At 44.3% G+C, this 18,379-nt stretch overlaps 1 protein-coding gene and 1 pseudogene across 1 annotated transcript; one reads left to right on the top strand and one right to left on the bottom strand.

The window, feature by feature from the left end:
• Window positions 1-2,914: 2,914 nt before the first annotated feature.
• On the top strand, window positions 2,915-3,646 carry LOC148219724 (uncharacterized; annotated as a pseudogene).
• Window positions 3,647-6,705: 3,059 nt separating this feature from the next.
• Window positions 6,706-10,633, bottom strand: LSM5 (LSM5 homolog, U6 small nuclear RNA and mRNA degradation associated). The gene is made up of 5 exons (XM_014892952.2): window positions 10,504-10,633; window positions 9,943-10,038; window positions 9,677-9,704; window positions 8,985-9,057; window positions 6,706-8,064 (listed from the first exon to the last, which is right to left on the bottom strand). The coding sequence occupies exons 1-5, from the start codon at window positions 10,547-10,549 to the stop codon at window positions 8,032-8,034; spliced, it is 276 nt and encodes a 91-aa protein (XP_014748438.1). The 5' UTR covers window positions 10,550-10,633; the 3' UTR covers window positions 6,706-8,031.
• Between the last annotated feature and the right edge of the window lie 7,746 nt (window positions 10,634-18,379).

Below are 18,379 nucleotides of genomic sequence, written 5' to 3' on the forward strand. Positions count from 1 at the left end.
TTCATCAAATACTGTCACAGGCAAAACCAGCTAGAATTAGGAATATTAATTGAATGTGTTACTAACAAAATCAGAGAAGAATAACAAGAAATAAAACAAAAACACCTTCTCCCCACATCGCCCTCCTTCCCACCTCTACTTTCTCGCCTCCAGTATCGCAGGGAGACAGGGAGTGGATGGTCACTTCATTGTGTGTTTATGCTGCTGCTCAGGGAGAGGAGTCCTTCTCCTGCTCCAGTTTGGGGTCCCTCCCACAGGAGACAGTTCTCCATGAACTTCTCCAGTGTGAGTCTATCCCATGGGCAACAGTTCTTCCCAAACTGCTGCAACAGGGATCACTCTTCCACCTCATGCTTCAAGAAAAGGTTGTTCCAGCATGGGTCCCCTAAAGGGCCGTAAGTCCTACCAGCAAACCTGTTCGAGCACGGGCTCATCTCTCCATAGGTTCACAGGTCCCTGCGAGGAGCCTGCTTCAGCACCTGCCTCCCATGAATTCACAGGCTTTTCTCAGCATTCACCTGAGAGTGGCTCTCCTCCATAGACTGCAGGTGGATCTGAACTCCCCCATCCTTCCCCACTAATCTTGGTGTTGCAGAGTTGCTCCTCTCAAATATTCTTCTGCTCTTCTCTAGCCACAGTTACATCTGTGCAATAACTCTTTTTTCCCCTTCTTTTAAACATGCTGGCACAGAGGCATTATCATCATTTCTGATTGGCTCAGCCTTAGCTAGTGACACACCTGTCCTGTATCTAGCTGGCATTGGCTCTGCTAGACAGTGAGGAAAGTTCCAGCAGCCTCTCACAGAAGCCATCCCTGTAGCCCCCAGTACAAAATCTAGCCAATAGAAATTGGGTACGTTTCCTTATATGCACTGTGTGCCCATCATGTTTCTCTTTTTCAGAGCATGGACAGGAATCAGGATTGTTCTGTTGCACTGACTGATATCAACTCATGACACAATATCAAGGGTCATTTGGGGTGTGTATTCAGAATTGCTCTCCCACCCTTGTAAGGTTCTACCCTTGGGAGTTCATTATTAGAAGTATCCAGTCTATGGGGGGAAAAGACGAGGATGATTTTCCCCAGCCTTTCATCCCATTTTTACCCTTCAGGCCTGTTACAACAGCATTTAAGAATTCTGAATTTGCTGTAGATGTTAAGGATAAGCCTGTTCTTGTTGCTAGGTCTGCCAGTACAGTGCACACCATATTTGGAGCCAAGAAAGATTTCTAGGGAGGTTATTCAGAGATGTGCCCTGAAGTGGGATAGTAATGAGTGGCATGGAAGGTAGGAGGACACAGGCCAGTGTTTGGAGGACCTCTCCAATAGCTTACCATTTCACCCCTGAACATCTCCAGGAGCCTGTTAAAGTGCTGAAATATGCAAAGAAAAATGCTGTAGTAGCTCCAGAGAGGCATGAACACTGCTCAACAATAGACATCACCTCCAGGGGGAGGAGAAAGAAAGCAGACCACTGCCACCATGGCCACTCAAACTGCTGCTGAACCAGACGAACAATCCCTGCCAGTAGTAGTCACCCTGATACAGAAAAAGAAATCCAACTTTTAGTCAGTTCACTTCATGAGGGATGAAAAGGAGGAAGCAGAGACCCCAAAACAGCAGGAAGAGGCAGGGCCAGAGATTATCACCCTATTCCAATCCCCAGGTAAGCTGTGAGATATACAAACAGATTCAATCACCAGTCAGGAGAGACCTTGGTGACCTGTCTGCTCTAATTCTGGGATGTCATGGCCCATGATATGAAATTGGATGGTGGTGAAGCCAAGGAGCTGGCATCTCTGTTCTGGAATGTGTGCATTGACAAGAGGATTGGGAAGAGTGCAGAAACTCCCAGCCTCTGGAGGCAGCTCATGTCAGCTGTGAGGGAAAGGTATTGTCTCAAGGATAATCTTGCCTGGTCTCTCAGAGGACCCTCCCTGCTGTGGGACTACTGAGGGCTGAAGAACAGATACTGATGGCTACTACAACAACACTGCAGTGTCAGCAATATCACACCAACCAGGACTCTGTGACCCCATCCAGGAGATGATTAGAGAGCTGGAGAGCCAGGGAGTGGTCAGCAATATTTGCTGACCCTATAGTAGTCCTATAGTAGTCCTATATGGCCAATGCAGAGTGGAGACTGACAACAGACTGTCAGTGGCCTGAATGAGGTCACACTACCTCTGACTGCTGCTGTCCTGGACATGCTGGAACTCCAGTACCAGCTGGAATCCAGGGCAGCAAAAGTGGTGCCACCACTGACATTTCTAATGCAGTTTTTTCCATTCCTTTAGCAGCAGAGTGCAGACCTCAGTTTGTTTTCACCTGGAGGAGCATCCAGTACACCTAGAACCAGCAGTCCCAGGGATAGAAACACAGCCCCACTATTTGCCATGGGCTGATCCATGCACTAGAAAAGGGCAAGGCTCCAGAACACTTGCAGTACAACAATGATATTGTATGGGGCAACACAGCAAAAGAAGTTTTTGAGAAAGGAGAGAAGATAATCCAGATCCTCCTGAAGGCCTGTTTTGCCATAAAGCAAAGCAAACTCAAGGGATCTGCCCAGGAAATTCAGCTTTTAGAAGTAAAATAGCAAGAGAGATGTCATCAGATTCCAACGGATGGGGTCAGCAAAAAAGCAGCTCTGTCCCCACCATTCAGCAAGAAGCAAGCACAGGTTTTCCTAGCCACTGTGGGTTTCTGGAGGATGCATGTTACAGATTACAGTCAAGTTGCAAGCCCTCTCTATATTATGTGACACAGAAGAAGAATAATATCAAGTGGGGTCCTGAAAAATAACAGGTTTTGAATGAACTAGACAGGAGATTCTTCATGCAGTAGCTGCCTTTGGGCCAGCTAGGATAGGACCACATGTGAAAAATTTGTTCTGCACTGCAGATGGGGAGAATGGTCCTTCCTGGAGTCTCTGGCAAAAAGTACCCAGGGAGACTTCAGGATGACCAGTGGACTTCCACACTCAGAGATACAAGAGATGTAAGGTCTGTTAAACCCCACATTAAAAAGAGATCCTGGCAGCTTATGAAGGGGTTTGAGCTGCTTCAGAAGTGATTGGCACCAAAGCTCAGCTCCTCCTGGCACCCCAAATGCCAGTGCTGGGCTGGATGTACAGAGGGAAAGTCCCAGCCACACATCATGGCACTGATGACACATGGAGTAAGCAAGTTTTGCTGATCCCACAGCAAGATCAAACAGAAAATGCCAATCACCCAGGGATCTTAGAAATCAAGGAAGACAAACATTTTGTACTATCATCAGAGGAGGAAGACAAAAAAGGTGACGTGCTGGGGAGGCCCTAGCATACAATCAGCTACCAGAAAAGGAAAGCAACATGCCCTCATCGTTGATGGTTCCTGCTGCATTGTGGGGATAAATCAAAAATGGGAAGCTGCTATATGCAGTACTACATGGCGAGTTGCAGAAGCTACTGCAGGACAAGGTAGATCAAGTAAATCAGCAGAGCTGAAAGCCATCCAGTTGGCTTCAGTATCACTAAACAAGAGAAATGTCCAGCACTCTACCTCTACACTGACCACTGAACAGTAGCAATGTTCTGTGGGGGTGGCTGGATAAATGGAAAATGACAAATTAGCAGCACAGAGGTAAAGCTGTCTGGGCTGACAAAGTTTGACAAGACATCGCTGCCTGGATAGAAAAGCTGGCTGTAAAAGCATGTCATGCAGATGCACACACACCTGTGAGCTGGGCTACTGAAGAACATCACAGCAATGGACAGGTGGCTTGGACTGCCAAGATTAACGTGTCTCAGGTGGATCTGGACTGGCAAAAAAAGGGCGAATTATTTTTGGCTCATTGAGACCACGATGCTTCAGGTCATCAGGGAAGCGATGCAACAATATAGATGGGCTCAGAATAGACGGGTGGACTTAACCATGGACACTATTTCCCAGATTATCCTTAACTATGAAGCACACGCTACAATCAAGCAGACTGAGTAAAGCCTCTGTGGTATGGGGAACGATGGTCAAAATATAAATATGGGGAGACCTGGTTAGTTAGACTGCAGTCCCACAAACCTGCCAAGTTCTATGTGCTAACAGTGGTGGAATCAATCACCATATGGCTGGAGATATACCCTTGTGCCTGAACACAATCTTGGGCCTTGAAAAGCAAGTCCTGTGGTGACAAGGAACCCCAGAAAAAGCTGAGTCAGACAATGAGATTAATTCCAAAAGTAGTCTCACAGACCCCTGGGACAGAGAGCACAGTATTGAATAGGTATCATATTCCTTACCATCCATCAGCCTCTGGCAAATTTGAACAGTACACTGGACTGTCAAAAATTGTACAGAGTTTGGGAGAACCTAGGTGGGGGGCACTGAACTGATGAGTAAAATTCCTAAATCACAACAATATTGTATCAGTGCTTACTGAATGGAAAAACATTTTAACTGCTTATTTATAATTCCTTATAACCTGTGTTTTCCTCTTCCTGTGCAGGGGCTGCTGCCACAAGTTCTTCACCAAATGGAAAGCCAGGGGAATGCAGGTGACAGCAGGATTTGCTAAATCACTTTGCACTTAATGGCTGCTGAGGACCACTCTTTTTAATCAGTACTGAAAACAAAATAGGAGTATCCGTTAAAAGAAGCACATAAAACCAACCAACCACCCAACCAAAGACTGGCTAATGCTTACAGGCTTGAATTAGACTTAAAAAGGTTACTCTGGGTTTTGAGAACCCATTAATCGGAATAAAACTACAGTACTTTGCCATTTTTCTATAAAACATGTATTTTAAATTTTTTATTAAATACAATCTAGAAAAAGAAAGAAAACGGCTAACAAATTGTATTAAGTATTGATGTCTGAAGATAATATTCAATCTGAAGTATTTCTTCATAATGGATTAAACAGGTATATTTTTGTGTTTTCTTGTAACTGTTTTCCTGTTAAAGCAACAAATACTTCATTCATAATATTTATTTTGAGCTTGTAGAAGAAGGCTTCAAGAGAATGTGATCTTATAAAAGCTTATCGAAAAAAGCCATGAAAAGTACATTAGATTTTGCAGAAAATGGAGAGTTATGCAATATATTGTACAAATGTAAGCAAGGACCTCTGAAATAAAACAGCATTTTTGAATCCCTGGTTTTGTTTTTAACAGTTTAATTAACCGATGATAGTGTCTTCATGAAAATGACATCAAGCTGCAGAATCTGTCAATAAATTAATAATGGTAATCCATTCTCTCTTTCAGCAGAAAGCAGAAGTGTGGCCCAGCATTAATGCAGCACCAGTCAAAACAAAGCTGAATTTTGATTCCTGTTCATTATGATAGTTTGAAAATGTCATAGACAGCTCCTGAAAGTCTTTGCTGACTCCTTGTACCAACTGCCTCGAGGTCAGATCATTGGAATTGAAACTGGAATAAATCTTCTGGTGTTCTCTGCTTACATTGTGTCTGACCGTAGTTGAATTGACCAAAACATTGTTACACCTGCAAAATGCCACCTTACTGATGAGACTGCTAAATTACGATGATATGCTTCAGAAGCACTGACTGTATTAAGAATTACCAGTACCTGAGACTGACAGGAGTAATTTTAATAATTTCAGTGAGGTTACTCAAAGGATATTTACACCCAAAATAAAATGAGCAAGTATACTGAAAGAGTAGGCAGAAGAGAACTTTCTCCATACTAAGACAGGTAGTAGAACTAAAAATCACTGCAACCAGTGCTATCCTAAAGAAAAACAGGAAGCAAAATAAACATAAATCTGAATACCACCACTCTGCATGTCAAAACCGCAGTTATTTTAACCTGACAACTATCTTGCTCTAAACTTAAAGCTTCATGCGATTTTCTATCTTTTTAAAATTACCTACATGTGGTAGCACCCTGAATAGCGTTCTGGAGAAGACCAGTGTCCACAACATGACAGTGCAGTACAATTAAGTACTTGGATTTCTAGGGGAGGAAGAACAAAAACTACCACTACTTACTGAATGGACAAGCTTATTAGCTGCACTTCCAAAGCAACAGGCTACAGGAATAATGAATGCAAAGCAAACCAGACCCACCTGGAATACTTTGTATTCTCAGCTACAGTGAAAAATGTCTCATCTTAGAATGGATTAACAGTGTTTGAATGCACTAACTGTAGAGAGATTTCTACAGACCTGAGTTAGGAATTAAAACATCTTCCTAAAAGTAAGTCTAAGTAGTCCTGGAGTGAGTGGAACAAAACACAGTCAATCAAGCAAGAACTGAGGCAGTATCAAGTTGTTTGGGTTTTTTCAAAGCAACAAACTCCTGAGAGAACAAGATGTTTGTGCTGTCAAAGCTGCTTTTGAACCAAGATCTACTCTTCTCTCAGAAGAATGACTGTTTCTAAAATACTGAGTGAAGTAGAAATCAAGTGCATACACTGGAATAAAACCAAAATTTTATTCAATACCCCAACACAGCTGTACTGCCCTGACTATAAATCTTCAAAGTGTTCTCATTTCTTGTGAAAAGACTCAACTTATTTCTAGGAAAGAAAGTGTTCGAGGCAAACACCCACAGATGATCATTCAAATGAAAGTTTAAAAAAATGTATCTTTTTTTAATACATGTATTAAAAAAAGCTGGAGGAAGAAATGAAGACAAAGGAAAAAACCAAACATGTTCAGGGAGTAAATGGTATAGATTGCCAGGACACAATCTAAACACTGCAATCACAGATCATTTATTCAGAACACATGAGCCAGGAACCACACACTCCCTAGGAGAGAAGAGGGATCCCCTCTCCCTTTCCATAGGCTTCAGCAAGAGGCTCTCACTGCTTAGTGAGCTCACACCCAGCTAGCAAAAGGCAGCTTTTCTGTCTAGATTAAGCAAGGCAGAAAGATGCAATACAGCAGCTTCCTTGCAGCACCTTGCCCTTGAGCTCCCTTCTTCAACTCTTCTTTCTTGTGGTGATAGGAAGGCAAAGCATGTGCCGTCCATATGAGGCCGTGCTGCACTCTCCTCATCTACAGTGCCAGCAGGCACCTGTGATTCCTCTCCAAAGACATTTACACACAGAAGCCAGCTCAGAAGTGTACTGTGGAAGCATAAGCTGCACCAGAAGCATGGCATCATAACAAAACAGCAATTCCTTGCAGAAATTTTCCTGAAATAGTAGCTTGCAGTATCTGTCACACTTTTATATCACAGGAGAACAGATGGAGACAGAAGCTCCTGTTTACTCTGAGTGTTCCAAACTATGCAAGCAGCCACAGGCAGCTCCCAGTTTGAGTACACACAGCATCATCGAGTGGTGAAAGCAGAGTCGCCACTGACAGCAGTGAGAAGTTTTAGCACCAGCCTTGGGGATTTTCACCCCCAGAACACGAAATAGGTCTGGTCTGTCTGTTCTCACTTGCCAACTGCCATTACAGGGCCTCTGCTGTAAGGAAGCATATCTGCCAAGCAAAATGGTCCACAAGAGTTAAACCTCAAGGCCAGAAGAACCAAAGGCTGCTGAGCATCAAACAGAGGCACTCAGGCTTTCTGAAGGGCTTTCAGAACTCTGCCACATGGTTTCTAGTGACACAGACTTTGAACAAAACATCCAGCTCAGTATCTGCCTGTATGCCACAGGACAGAAACATCCTGGCTCATGACTTGTGTATTACATAGACTTGGGCCAGAAACAAATGCAACAAATGTAGAAAAAATTAAGACTGATGACAAGTGAAACACAATTGTAATCTTTCTACTCCATCAAGTAGTTATAAAATTATCTAACTTGTGCACTTACATAACAGAACATAGTAACCAACAAAGAAAAAACCTTTTATTCAGAAGAGGTTCATGTGTCTTTACAATAAAGTCATGATTTCAACTTACAAAGTCAATATTATCACCAGCACCTTTCCTAAAGAGTTGTGATTTTCAAAATGTCCAGTGTGTAAACAAAGGAAACAAACGATCCACACTGAAATACACTTCTATCCCAAAATCTCTATTTAGATTTGCATATGTACATAAAAAGTACATATGAATATCATGTCTTCACACTTCAGGTCCTTCTCCTCCAGGAACCAGCTATAAAAAAGTAAGACATTTTGCATTAGTGCCCTGGAGTTGAGCTTTACAAACCCATACATTACAGCTCTTGCTTTGCAACAAACATTTTAGGACATGGAGACTTCATGCTAGAACACAAAAGTGGCTTTTAGACTCTTCCCAGCAGAGGAAGTCAATTATTGCCAGAGACACACAAACCAAAAAGGCAGCAGGGAGTAAATCAATATAGCATCTCCTTGTGAAGGAAGCAAAGAACTGAAGAACAGAAAAAGAAATAGAAATGAAAAAAACAGGGGAAAAAAATGATTAATCACTCCTTTTACTAATATCTGCTTCATAATCAGCTGAGCACATCTAAAAAGAAAGAGCTTCACTGGTTTTGGGATCAAAATAAGAAAAGTCTAAAGCATGGACTTCCTGATATGGGAAGATACGTCCCCAAGAGAGACATCTAATGCAGAAAAGTGTCTATGTCTCGCTTAAAATTCATCAGGTTCTGCTTCAAGGGCAACAGCAGCTTAACTGGATGGTAGGAATTTCACCCATACAAGGAGTCAGAACGTTATGTTGTCCTTTCAACATGCAGAACAATAACCAAAGCAGAAAAAGGCTTAGAAATTTTGGCTGCAGGATGGCACCTTCTCAGACACACATTGCAGAGGTGCAAGACAGGTAAAATAACACAATGGAGGCAATTTCTCATGCATACAAAGCCAACTTAGACTCAAATCTTCCCACTTGAGCCTTTCTCTTCCCACAAAATTAGGAATACCCTAGTGTTGGAAGTCCAGACTTTGTGGTCAGCTATGCAGACAAGCTACTTGAAACTCCCTGGCGTAATGGAACTGTCAGGAAGTTCAGCTTAAAGGAGTTTGATTGTAATCCACCACCAATTGATTTACAGGCACAGAAAGTCAACACAGCCTTTGATGACTCACCATAGTTATGTTATTTCCATTTAGCAGAATCTGGTCCAGCTTTGTGATTCTTCTGCCCTCAGGTGTGATCTCACTGAAGGAGATTAGAAACAATAAGTAAGAACACAGAACCAGGGACAATGGCTCCAGTTTTGACCACAGAACCAACAGAAATTTCTGCATTAAGGTGGCCATTGTTGGAACTAACAAATAAATCAGCTACACGCTGCAGCATGATCTTGATAAATGGAGCACATAGGTACAGAAAGCTAACTGGCATCTATAAAGATCTCTTCTACTCAGTAAGTGGAGATGTGCATTCACCCTCTAAAGCTTGGCAATTTCTTGAATATAACATATCAATACATTTATTTCTTATGACAAAGTAAAATTATTTTAGCTTGCTACCTTGTTGAATCTTTGCCTAGGTATTAAGCAAGTGTAAAAACGAACTACTGGGAAGTTTGCCACACAACCCATGCAAAATGAAGACTACAAATAGGATGTCCATACAAGTATAAGCCATGCAATAGCTACTCTATGGCATGACTGTCCTGAACTAATCACTTCAGGTAGTTTTAAGTCCAAGGTTAATCTAGTCAGCTGGTAAGTATTCCAAAAATGTAAAAACATTCTGCTAGCAGACCTTACACAGTATTTTGCCTCAGCGAACCAAACATTAAATAGCAGCAAGAGGCATAAAACATACTTACAATTCAGTAACATCTTCTAGCACCATATCTGAAAATTCCGTTTCAAGGAAAATAAGATTTGATTTTCCAGATTTTAAAGCGAGAATATTTAACGTTATTTTCATTTTATACCAAAATGTGATTCTACCTGAAAGTTGAAAATATCAGATTAATACAACTGATCCATTAAAAAAGGTTCTATTCAGTGAACTCAAAACACTTGAGAGCTATAAATTACTTAGGCCAGGGCATAAAGCAGACAGCCTTAAACTTCCATCAAAGGATACTGACAAAGTCATCAAATCCGAGAAGTGTCCCAACAATTTCTTTGTCGCTTTTCATCACGATGTGAATGCGGGAACCGATGCACTTGTCCACAAGTTCTGTACATACACAGAAAAACATACATTCTACAAAGCAAGTCTTTCGTGTCTTACAGGTTTTCTTGTGTTTATTTGCACGAGCAGAGACACATTCCACACACTCTTACACATTCCCCCTTCATTTTCCCACACAAACCAGCCCCCCCCTCCCGTCATCCTTACATCCACTTCTCCCGGCCTTCCTCGGAAGCTCCCACAGCCCACCTCACCCTCCCAGATCCCAGCACCCCACACCTATTCCCTACTCCCACGCTTTTCTCCGGGCCCCACACCGCGATTTCCCCCGGGCCGCGCGCGGGCCCCGCCGCCTGACACCACGCGCTCCCGCCCTGGCGCTTCCCGCCCGGCGCCGGCGCGGCTCGGCCCTCAGAGGGGCCCGCGGAGGGGCCCGGCCCGGGGTCCCTCTCGGAGGCGGCCGCGGCTCCGGGCCCCGAGCGGAGGAACCCGGGAGCCGCCCATCGTTACCGAGAGGCAGCAGCTGGGACGGGTTGGACACCGCGCTCGCCGCCATGTCGGAACGGGCCCTGGCCAATGGCCGCCGCCACCGCCACCGCCCACAGCCGGGAAGGGCCGGGCCGGCCCCGCTCCGCCCCGGGCCGGCAGCCTCTCCTCTCCTCTCCGCTCCGCCCCGCCCCGCCCCGCTCCGCCCTGCTTGGCCCCGGGCCGGCAGCCGCTCCGCCCCGAGCAGGGCGAGCGGGGCTGCCGCCGCTACCGACGTGACCCCGCGCCAGGACACGAACTGTGTAGTGTGCGCTGTAATGGCTCAGCAGTTGCAGCATCACGGAAGCAGTCAGGTTGGAAAAGACCTCTGAGATCACCGAGGCCAAGGAAGGAATTCCACCATGTCAGCCAAAACACAGCACTAAGTGCCACATGTAGTCTTTCCTTAAACAACTCCGGGGACACTGACTTTACCACCTCCTTGGGAAGCTTTTCTGTAAAGAAATTCCTGCTAATGTCCAACCTAAACATCCCTGGCACAGCTTGAGGCTATGTCACTTGCCCCCTGAGAGGCCAACCCCTGGCTTCTACAACCTGCTTTCGGGCAGTTGTAGGGAGTGGAAAGCCCCCTGAGTTTCCTTCCTTAACACGAAATGCCCCCAGCTCCCTCAGCAGCTCCTCAGAGGAGCTGAGCTCCAGACCTTTCATCAGCTCTGTTGCCCTTCTCTAGACTCACTCCAGCACCTCAATATCCTTCTTGCAGACAGGGTCCTGTTGCCAGATGAAGAATTGTTTGCACCTTGTGGGTTAACACTTTTAATGATTTCAAAGAATGCTTATTCTTCACAACCATTGACCTATGGAACTGTAAAATGCTTATTCTCTAGGAAGAAGAATTGGAAAGCAACCAGCCCAGCTGTGCCAACTTTTACCAGTTCACCAGGCTATCAGCTATGACTTTGGGGTCCCTGACTACCAGGGATCACCAAAGAGACCCCCAGGAAAGAAGAACACATGGAGAGAGGGGAGGGAACATATGTTAATGACTTCAAAGAAAGTCATTGTTTCTTCTAGGAAAAACCTATCAACACGTATGTACAATACAGTATATAAACTAGAGCTTTCTCTGCACTTAGCATGAATGTGATTTTGGAGGAGATATGCCCTCATGCATCCAGCTGAATAAAGAATGCTGGCTTCTTAATGCTACATTAGTGTTAAGGAATTTTTATTTTTACTGATTTTTGGTAACAGGCCCACAGCTGGACCCAGGACTCAAGGTGTGGCCTCACCAGTGCTGAGCACAGGAGTACAATTACAGCCTGGTGCTGCTGGTCCCACTGTTTTATGTGCAGATTTTCATTCCCCACATTTGTCCATTGATTCACTAGAGGTGGATGTGTGGAAGATCTTTGAAGCCTTTCAGTAACTTCACCCCACCAGCATTCACAGCTGACTTCATCCATGCCCAGTGGCCACTGGGGGCAGAGACAGCCCCTGGGCCTCCTGGGCATGGGGAGTACTGCCTTGGGGCCAGTTAATACTAGGCAGAGCTGCACATGGGGGCACTGGCTACCACCCAGCATCATAGGAAGCTCCCATCCCTGCTCAGAGAAGGAGGTTCTCGCTGGAACTGTGGACACTGGGGTCACTGGCACTCACCCTTTCTCCACCTGGTCCTGTACTGCTGGGCACAGGCACTGGCTGGTGTCACAGGAGTTGTGTCAGTGGGAATGAATGCCATGAAGCCCCAGGCATCATTCCTGTAGGAGCAGAACTCAGTGGACATGGGGAGTATTCTGCTGGCACTGGGGGAGGCAGGAAGGCATTGGCTAGAGCTTTGCAGGGGGGAGTGAGGCCACTGACTGATTCCTCGCCATGAAACTGTCATCAAAGCAACACTGAATCCCATTGATCCTCCATATCGCAGCTCTTGAGATGGACACCATTCTTTGAAGGTAACCGTTTCCCAAACTTCTTTCTCCAGGCTCCATGCAAGGATGTGCCAGTTTTGCCCTGACATCAACATTAAATTTTGCACGTGAAAATGAACTGGTATTAGCAGTCTAACTTGCTGTCCTTACTTATTGCAATTTTTATTTTCATTTCCTTTCCCTTCCAAGCAGCATTGAACCCCAGCTGTATCCACTTTTTAACATTACATCAGTCTGCACTACATGCTCTTCTGTGCCTGTTTGCTTTCCCCCAGCTTCTACTTTTAATATTCCTCTGGGAGCTTTCCAATTTTTAGGGCCAGAAGCCTCATTTAATTAAAATCAAAGTGCAGCCTTCTCTTGTTCAGACTCCTCTTGTCGCAGAAGGCTTCCTAGTGCTCCATGGGCCTAAGTCCTTGCTCGCTGCATCTCATTTGGGCACTAAGAATCTGGATTTCTGCATATTCATGTCTTCATACATGGAATTGACACTGTTTCATAAAATGCCAGGTCCTCTTCTTCAGCTACCTGTCTGACAGCTGAAGTTTGGCCCCTTCCATTAACCTGCATCGATGGAATAAAGATGGACCAAAATACCAATTTGCAACCCCGGAACCTCTCATTTAGATGTTGCAAAAAGCCTGCTGCCGTTATGCCCAGCAGCTGGCTGTCATTTGATTTCCCAGGCACAGGTACCCAGGTCTAGTAGCAGAATTTTATGACAGCATGAAGTTGTTCCTTCCTGTTCATTATGCTCTTTGGTCCTCCAAGATGCACTGCAATCCTTGCTTTCTTACCTAGGAAACTCAGACAGCCTGAGAAGAGCGTAAGTTTCAGAGGACTGCTACTGCCCTGCAACTCTCCTGAAGGTGCATTTCTCTCAGCTGCTGCCATTTGGAGAGGTCTCCAGCTGAGAAAACAAATATATCGTCTCTGCACAAGCAGCAGATTCTTTTCCCATGGCCATCAGTAGGAAACTGTCCCTTGTGAAGTAATCCCAACTCCTGCAATGCTGACCTTTGGGAGATCTCTGCCTTCTTGAACACCTGAATGTGCCATCTGGGGAAAGCTTGTGTTGACTGAAATTCTGTAGTTTTCCTGGTCAGATAATTTACCTACTGTTGTCCTGTCCCTCCAGCTCCGCACCTTACCTGGTGTGAACAGCCACAGCACTTTTGATGTTTGTGGTTCCCAGTGCTGCTCAGTTACTCTCCTTTACTTCTGCCTGGGTCTGGGGAAGATCTGGCCTTGCAGCCTCTACACGGGCTATACTTATGTGTGTTCTCCATCTGCCCAGTCACTCTACACAGAACTGCCAGACTGGCCTGTTTGCTGTCCTTCTCCGCTTTCTAGAATGACACTAAAGGCTTTCTCTTTAGGCTGCTGACATGGAAACACATCATCTTTCATTTGGGTTCCAAATGCAGCACAATAATCTCACAGCAGAAGTCTTGTAGCCCAGCCACAGGGCAGGCAAGACTACAGCAAGGGCACTGTAGTTTCAAAACACCCAAGCCAACTTCAATGTATACACTTACTCTGAGGGGAAAGGGCAAGGGAACACATGTGGAACTCAGAGAGCTACATAAAAACTGTGGAATCCTGTCTTTACTCAGAGGGCCTGGTAGAGCACAGGAAGTATTATTTATTGGTCTAGAAAGCGTAAAGACGTGCTCAGAGTACCCAGCTATTCAGCTTCAGGAATTTGCTGTCACACTATGTTATTTCAAAGACCTTGTTGCATAAACCATCTAGCAACAATTTTCATCTTTGCAAGTTTCTCAATGTTGGCAGAAAAATTAGCAGGTCACTCTTTGCTTCCACTGGCTTGTCCTGCAGTACTAATGTTAGAGACCAAAGATTGGGTGTTTCTTTCACACCTGAAAGCAGTTTTTGGAAATGAAGATGTGAAGGAAAATCTTGACAGTCTATCAGCTAAATCAGCCAAATTGTAAGGTCGACATACTGAACATAAACCTTCCAAATCAATGGTTTTTTGAGGTGAGGGTATTAATGAGCAGGCACTTGCTCTGCCTTAACGCATCCCTGGGGTGCAGCACTGCCCTCAGACGCATTGTCCATGCTGTCTTCTGTCCTTTAGATGGTATTTCAACCTCTACAGCTACAGCTCAAGGCTAGAGCTAGACACTGTTTAGCTGAGGTAGGTACAGTTTTGAACCATCATCAATCACCACGGGCCCAAAGATACTTCACATTCCCACAGGCACTGGAAAAGTGCTGGGAAGCAAACTGCTGCACCTCCCTTCTCCCTCTTCCCTGGCCTCCATGTGCCTTCACTCCCACTTCCCAGAGGTTTAATCCATTATACCAGCCATGCAGGCTTGGTGGGCTGAAAGCAAAAATAAAAACAAAACTGAGGGTTATTAGGTTTCACAAAGTGGGTAGGAGGATTGCCATACTGCCCTGGAATCTTGAGATGAAGTTGAGACAGTCTTGCTCCATAGCCCGACTCAAGTATTGCATTGGAGTTATTTCCACAAGCCCGTTGAAGAACTTGAGACAGAAGGATTTGCCCTCCTCAGATTCACTGCCTAGTCTGCAGAATGGGGAAAAAAAAACTCTCTTGTTCCAAATCCACATAAAAGGAGCTAGTGTTTATCATGTGGAGAGGAAATATCCAATCAAATGCACCTGTTTCTGCTGCCCATCTTGTACCACCATCTGGGTATCCACATCTGGTTGATTCAAAGATTGTGAAGGGCTCTGAAGGATAGCCACAAAAAGTTTGAAAGCATGGAGTTGTGAATCTATGTGCAGAGCTGTGTTGGGTCTGCTGTTTCCAGCACAGTGTCTAACAGTGACCTAAGTGAGCAAGTTTTGGAGTGCAATGGCCCTGGGTCTTTCAGAATTTCATTCTTTCAACTTTATTTTCCTCACTGACCTTTGTTTCAGATCTGCTAAAGGTTTTCCAGTGGTCTACTGTCTGGGGAATCTTCACTGAGACTTGTACACTTGTATTTTGATGACAGGCCATTTGCTTGCTATTGAGTGCTGAAGGCTGTAGTGGCTGGAGGATGTTCTTTGAGCCCTTCCTGCATAAATGCTCATTTCATGGCTGATGCATCTGAAGCACATAAGATTTAGTGATCCAAATGATCCCTGTTTTTATCTTGCCATATTCCTAGGAGTTCAGTGGAAGTGGATGGTTCTGTGTTCCATGAAATGCATAGATCTCCTGGGGAGGAAGTAGGGCCTCAAGAGGAGAAGGCACATCCAGTCAGCTTAAATGCCAGGCTAGCCCCAGTCTCCAGGGGCTTTTGTTATGACTTCAGAACTACTTTTAGTCTAAGCTTATTGCAAATTTAGGCTGTATCAGTATGCACCACAGGTATGACAAAGATGAAGGGGTTTATCATTATCACATTTTGAATATAGTAAAAGCCCATCAGAGCTTTCCTTATCCAAATACCCAGTGCAGTGTTTGGTCTGCTACTAAATGGAAATGACAGGCAGGAATACAGAAATTCTCACATTACAGCAAGACACCCTAAGACGGTCATTTCTGAATGCCTTCCAGTCTTGAACCTGGTTCCTATCACCCATGGACACTTTTTCTTTATGCGTTAGTAAAGAAGATGAGTTACCAATGCACCTATTAGCATTCCCTGCTCTAAATCAGTCATCCTTCCCCATGTGGAGTCTTACCTGTATGACTGCCAGAAGTTCAATATTTCTATTTAATTTTTGTATTGAATTGAATTCTTTTACCATGCGCTAATGTCAGGATTTATGATGAGACAGTTCAGTCCTACAGAGATGAGCTGAAGGTAGGCAGCAAGGTTTGTGTCTTGGCATTCATGAAGTGTATTGAACTACACTTGCAGACATGTGCCATTCATCCTATTTCTTTATTGCTATGCATTCAGTGTACTTCCAAGAAGGTGCTTCAGTGAAATCATTGCTTCCAGTCAAGTGTTCCAAAGCAATCCTAGTTTCAACAGTTCTACTTCCACTCAAGGTCATGACAAAATATTATGGAAAGGAAACAGATATTCTGAGCCCAACACCAGAGTGATAGAGATTCCCAGGACACCCATACGTGTTTTCCTCTGCTGTTGACTGCACTGCATGCAGGACTCTTGGCTGCCAGCAGCTCAACTTTTCAGTTCTTGGGGTTTTGGGGTAAAAGGAAGTTTTTGGTTTTGAGTATTCTTGCAGGAAAGTATTGTAACCTGGAGGAAAGAAATGCTTTAGACACCCTGTCATGTGCTGTGTTCCAATGTATTGTAAGTCATAACAATCTATAATTGAAATTAAACTGCAATATTTAGACCAAAAAATGCCACATACTTTGCCTAAAAGCATTATTTTCCAATGCTTTTTGAAGATCTTAATCGCATTTTGAAATTCAAGCAATTTCTTTCTAAGGTGAGGCTCGCAAGATGGTAAAAATTCCATTTGCTGCACAATCCCACTTAATGAAGTGTAACTCTCTAGCAGCTTGATCTAAGGATTTGTGCAAGTCAGGAAATATGGACTCATCTTCTGGTCCAGGAATTTTTGCACTCCGGTGGCTTTTGTTCCAGAGCAAGTGTGGTATGGTAATAAGTGAGGTCTTTAATGTCTTAGGCATCCCTGTGACTGAAAGGGACGTGCAGAATGGGTGGGCAGCTGACTATCTTAGGTCAGTAGTTCAGGACAATCACTGACACAGAAATGCAGAGTCACTGAGGATTCGTATCAGTGCATTAAAGGCTGGTTTTAGGCGAGGCAGAGTATTTCACAGCTGACAGTACCTCCTGGTTGTTACCATTTTTCACGTTTTCTCCCCATAGCAGCTGCCTGTTCTTCCAACTTACACCCACATTTTGACACGTTTCTTCTAAGTTTCCCCTGGGTAATTTTAATTGAATTCCTCATTATGTGTATGCCAATATGCACTTGGAAGAATTTATTCTGGTGTGATTTTCAGCTGGTATTTGCAGATTGCACTGTGAACCTGTACTGGGACAGCAGCTGCCAAAGGCCACCAGCATCTCTGGAGAGGGAGCACCTCTTGTCCATAGAAACAAGCTAGGCACTCCTTAAGCCTCACAAACAGAGCACGTGGGTTCCTTTCTCCACTTTGTCCTCTCTCCCTTTTTTCCATCCTTTTATTACTCCCTAACTCTTCCTCCTCCCTTCCCCTCTCATTTCTGCCTCTCTTCAACTCTTTCTGTCCTGTTGAATTACTTTCTTGACACCTAGTGGTACTGCGTTCTCCAAACACCAGAGGAAAAGACAGTGCTGTGCCAAAAAAGCTCGTCTCTTATCAGTGTCAGCCTTCTCAACCCCTTTTTCTTCATGTTTGATTTTTTTCCAGGAAGAAATTTTCTTTTTGTGATTTATAAAGAATATTCATTTACAGTAAAGTCAGAATTAATCTGCTGTCTTTAGTGCCAGGAAAATCCTTATACATAAATTTAAGAAAAATGTCCAAGATACGCATCAAAACCATGTCTAATATAAAGGTTCTTGCTAAAGCCAGGAATACTCCATCAAGCAGAGGCCTCTCAAATATGCAGCTGGTAATGGACCATGCACTGTCACACATGTCTGCAGGAGGTCATTGCATCTTTCTTGTGGAAATGCATAAAAAATACATTCAGCTATGGAATGTGCACCTGAACAATGCAGGCTGTTGAAGGGATGTCATCCTCCTGTACTGCCTCTCATACTGTATTCTGAGCTGGACAGTGTGTCACAGTGAGATTCAGATCACAAAAAGGAGGAAGTTTGTTCAATGGCCTCTACTGATAACCAAACACATAATGATGAGCAGTGAAATTAAGGAACCTGGTGCTCCTGTCAGGATTAGTTTCTGCAGTCTGGTAAAACGATAGTTCAGATGACTCATTAAAGGATTTTCCATCCTGAAACAGGAGGCTGGCATAACCCATTCCACTCCCTTTCCTGTTAGTTCACCAGCAAAACAGCCTGTAATAAGAAACAAAAAACATGGACAT

Source organism: Sturnus vulgaris, chromosome Z (assembly GCF_052056855.1).
Source record: "Sturnus vulgaris isolate bStuVul1 chromosome Z, bStuVul1.hap1, whole genome shotgun sequence".
In the NCBI taxonomy this organism is placed as follows: Eukaryota; Metazoa; Chordata; class Aves; order Passeriformes; family Sturnidae; genus Sturnus; species Sturnus vulgaris.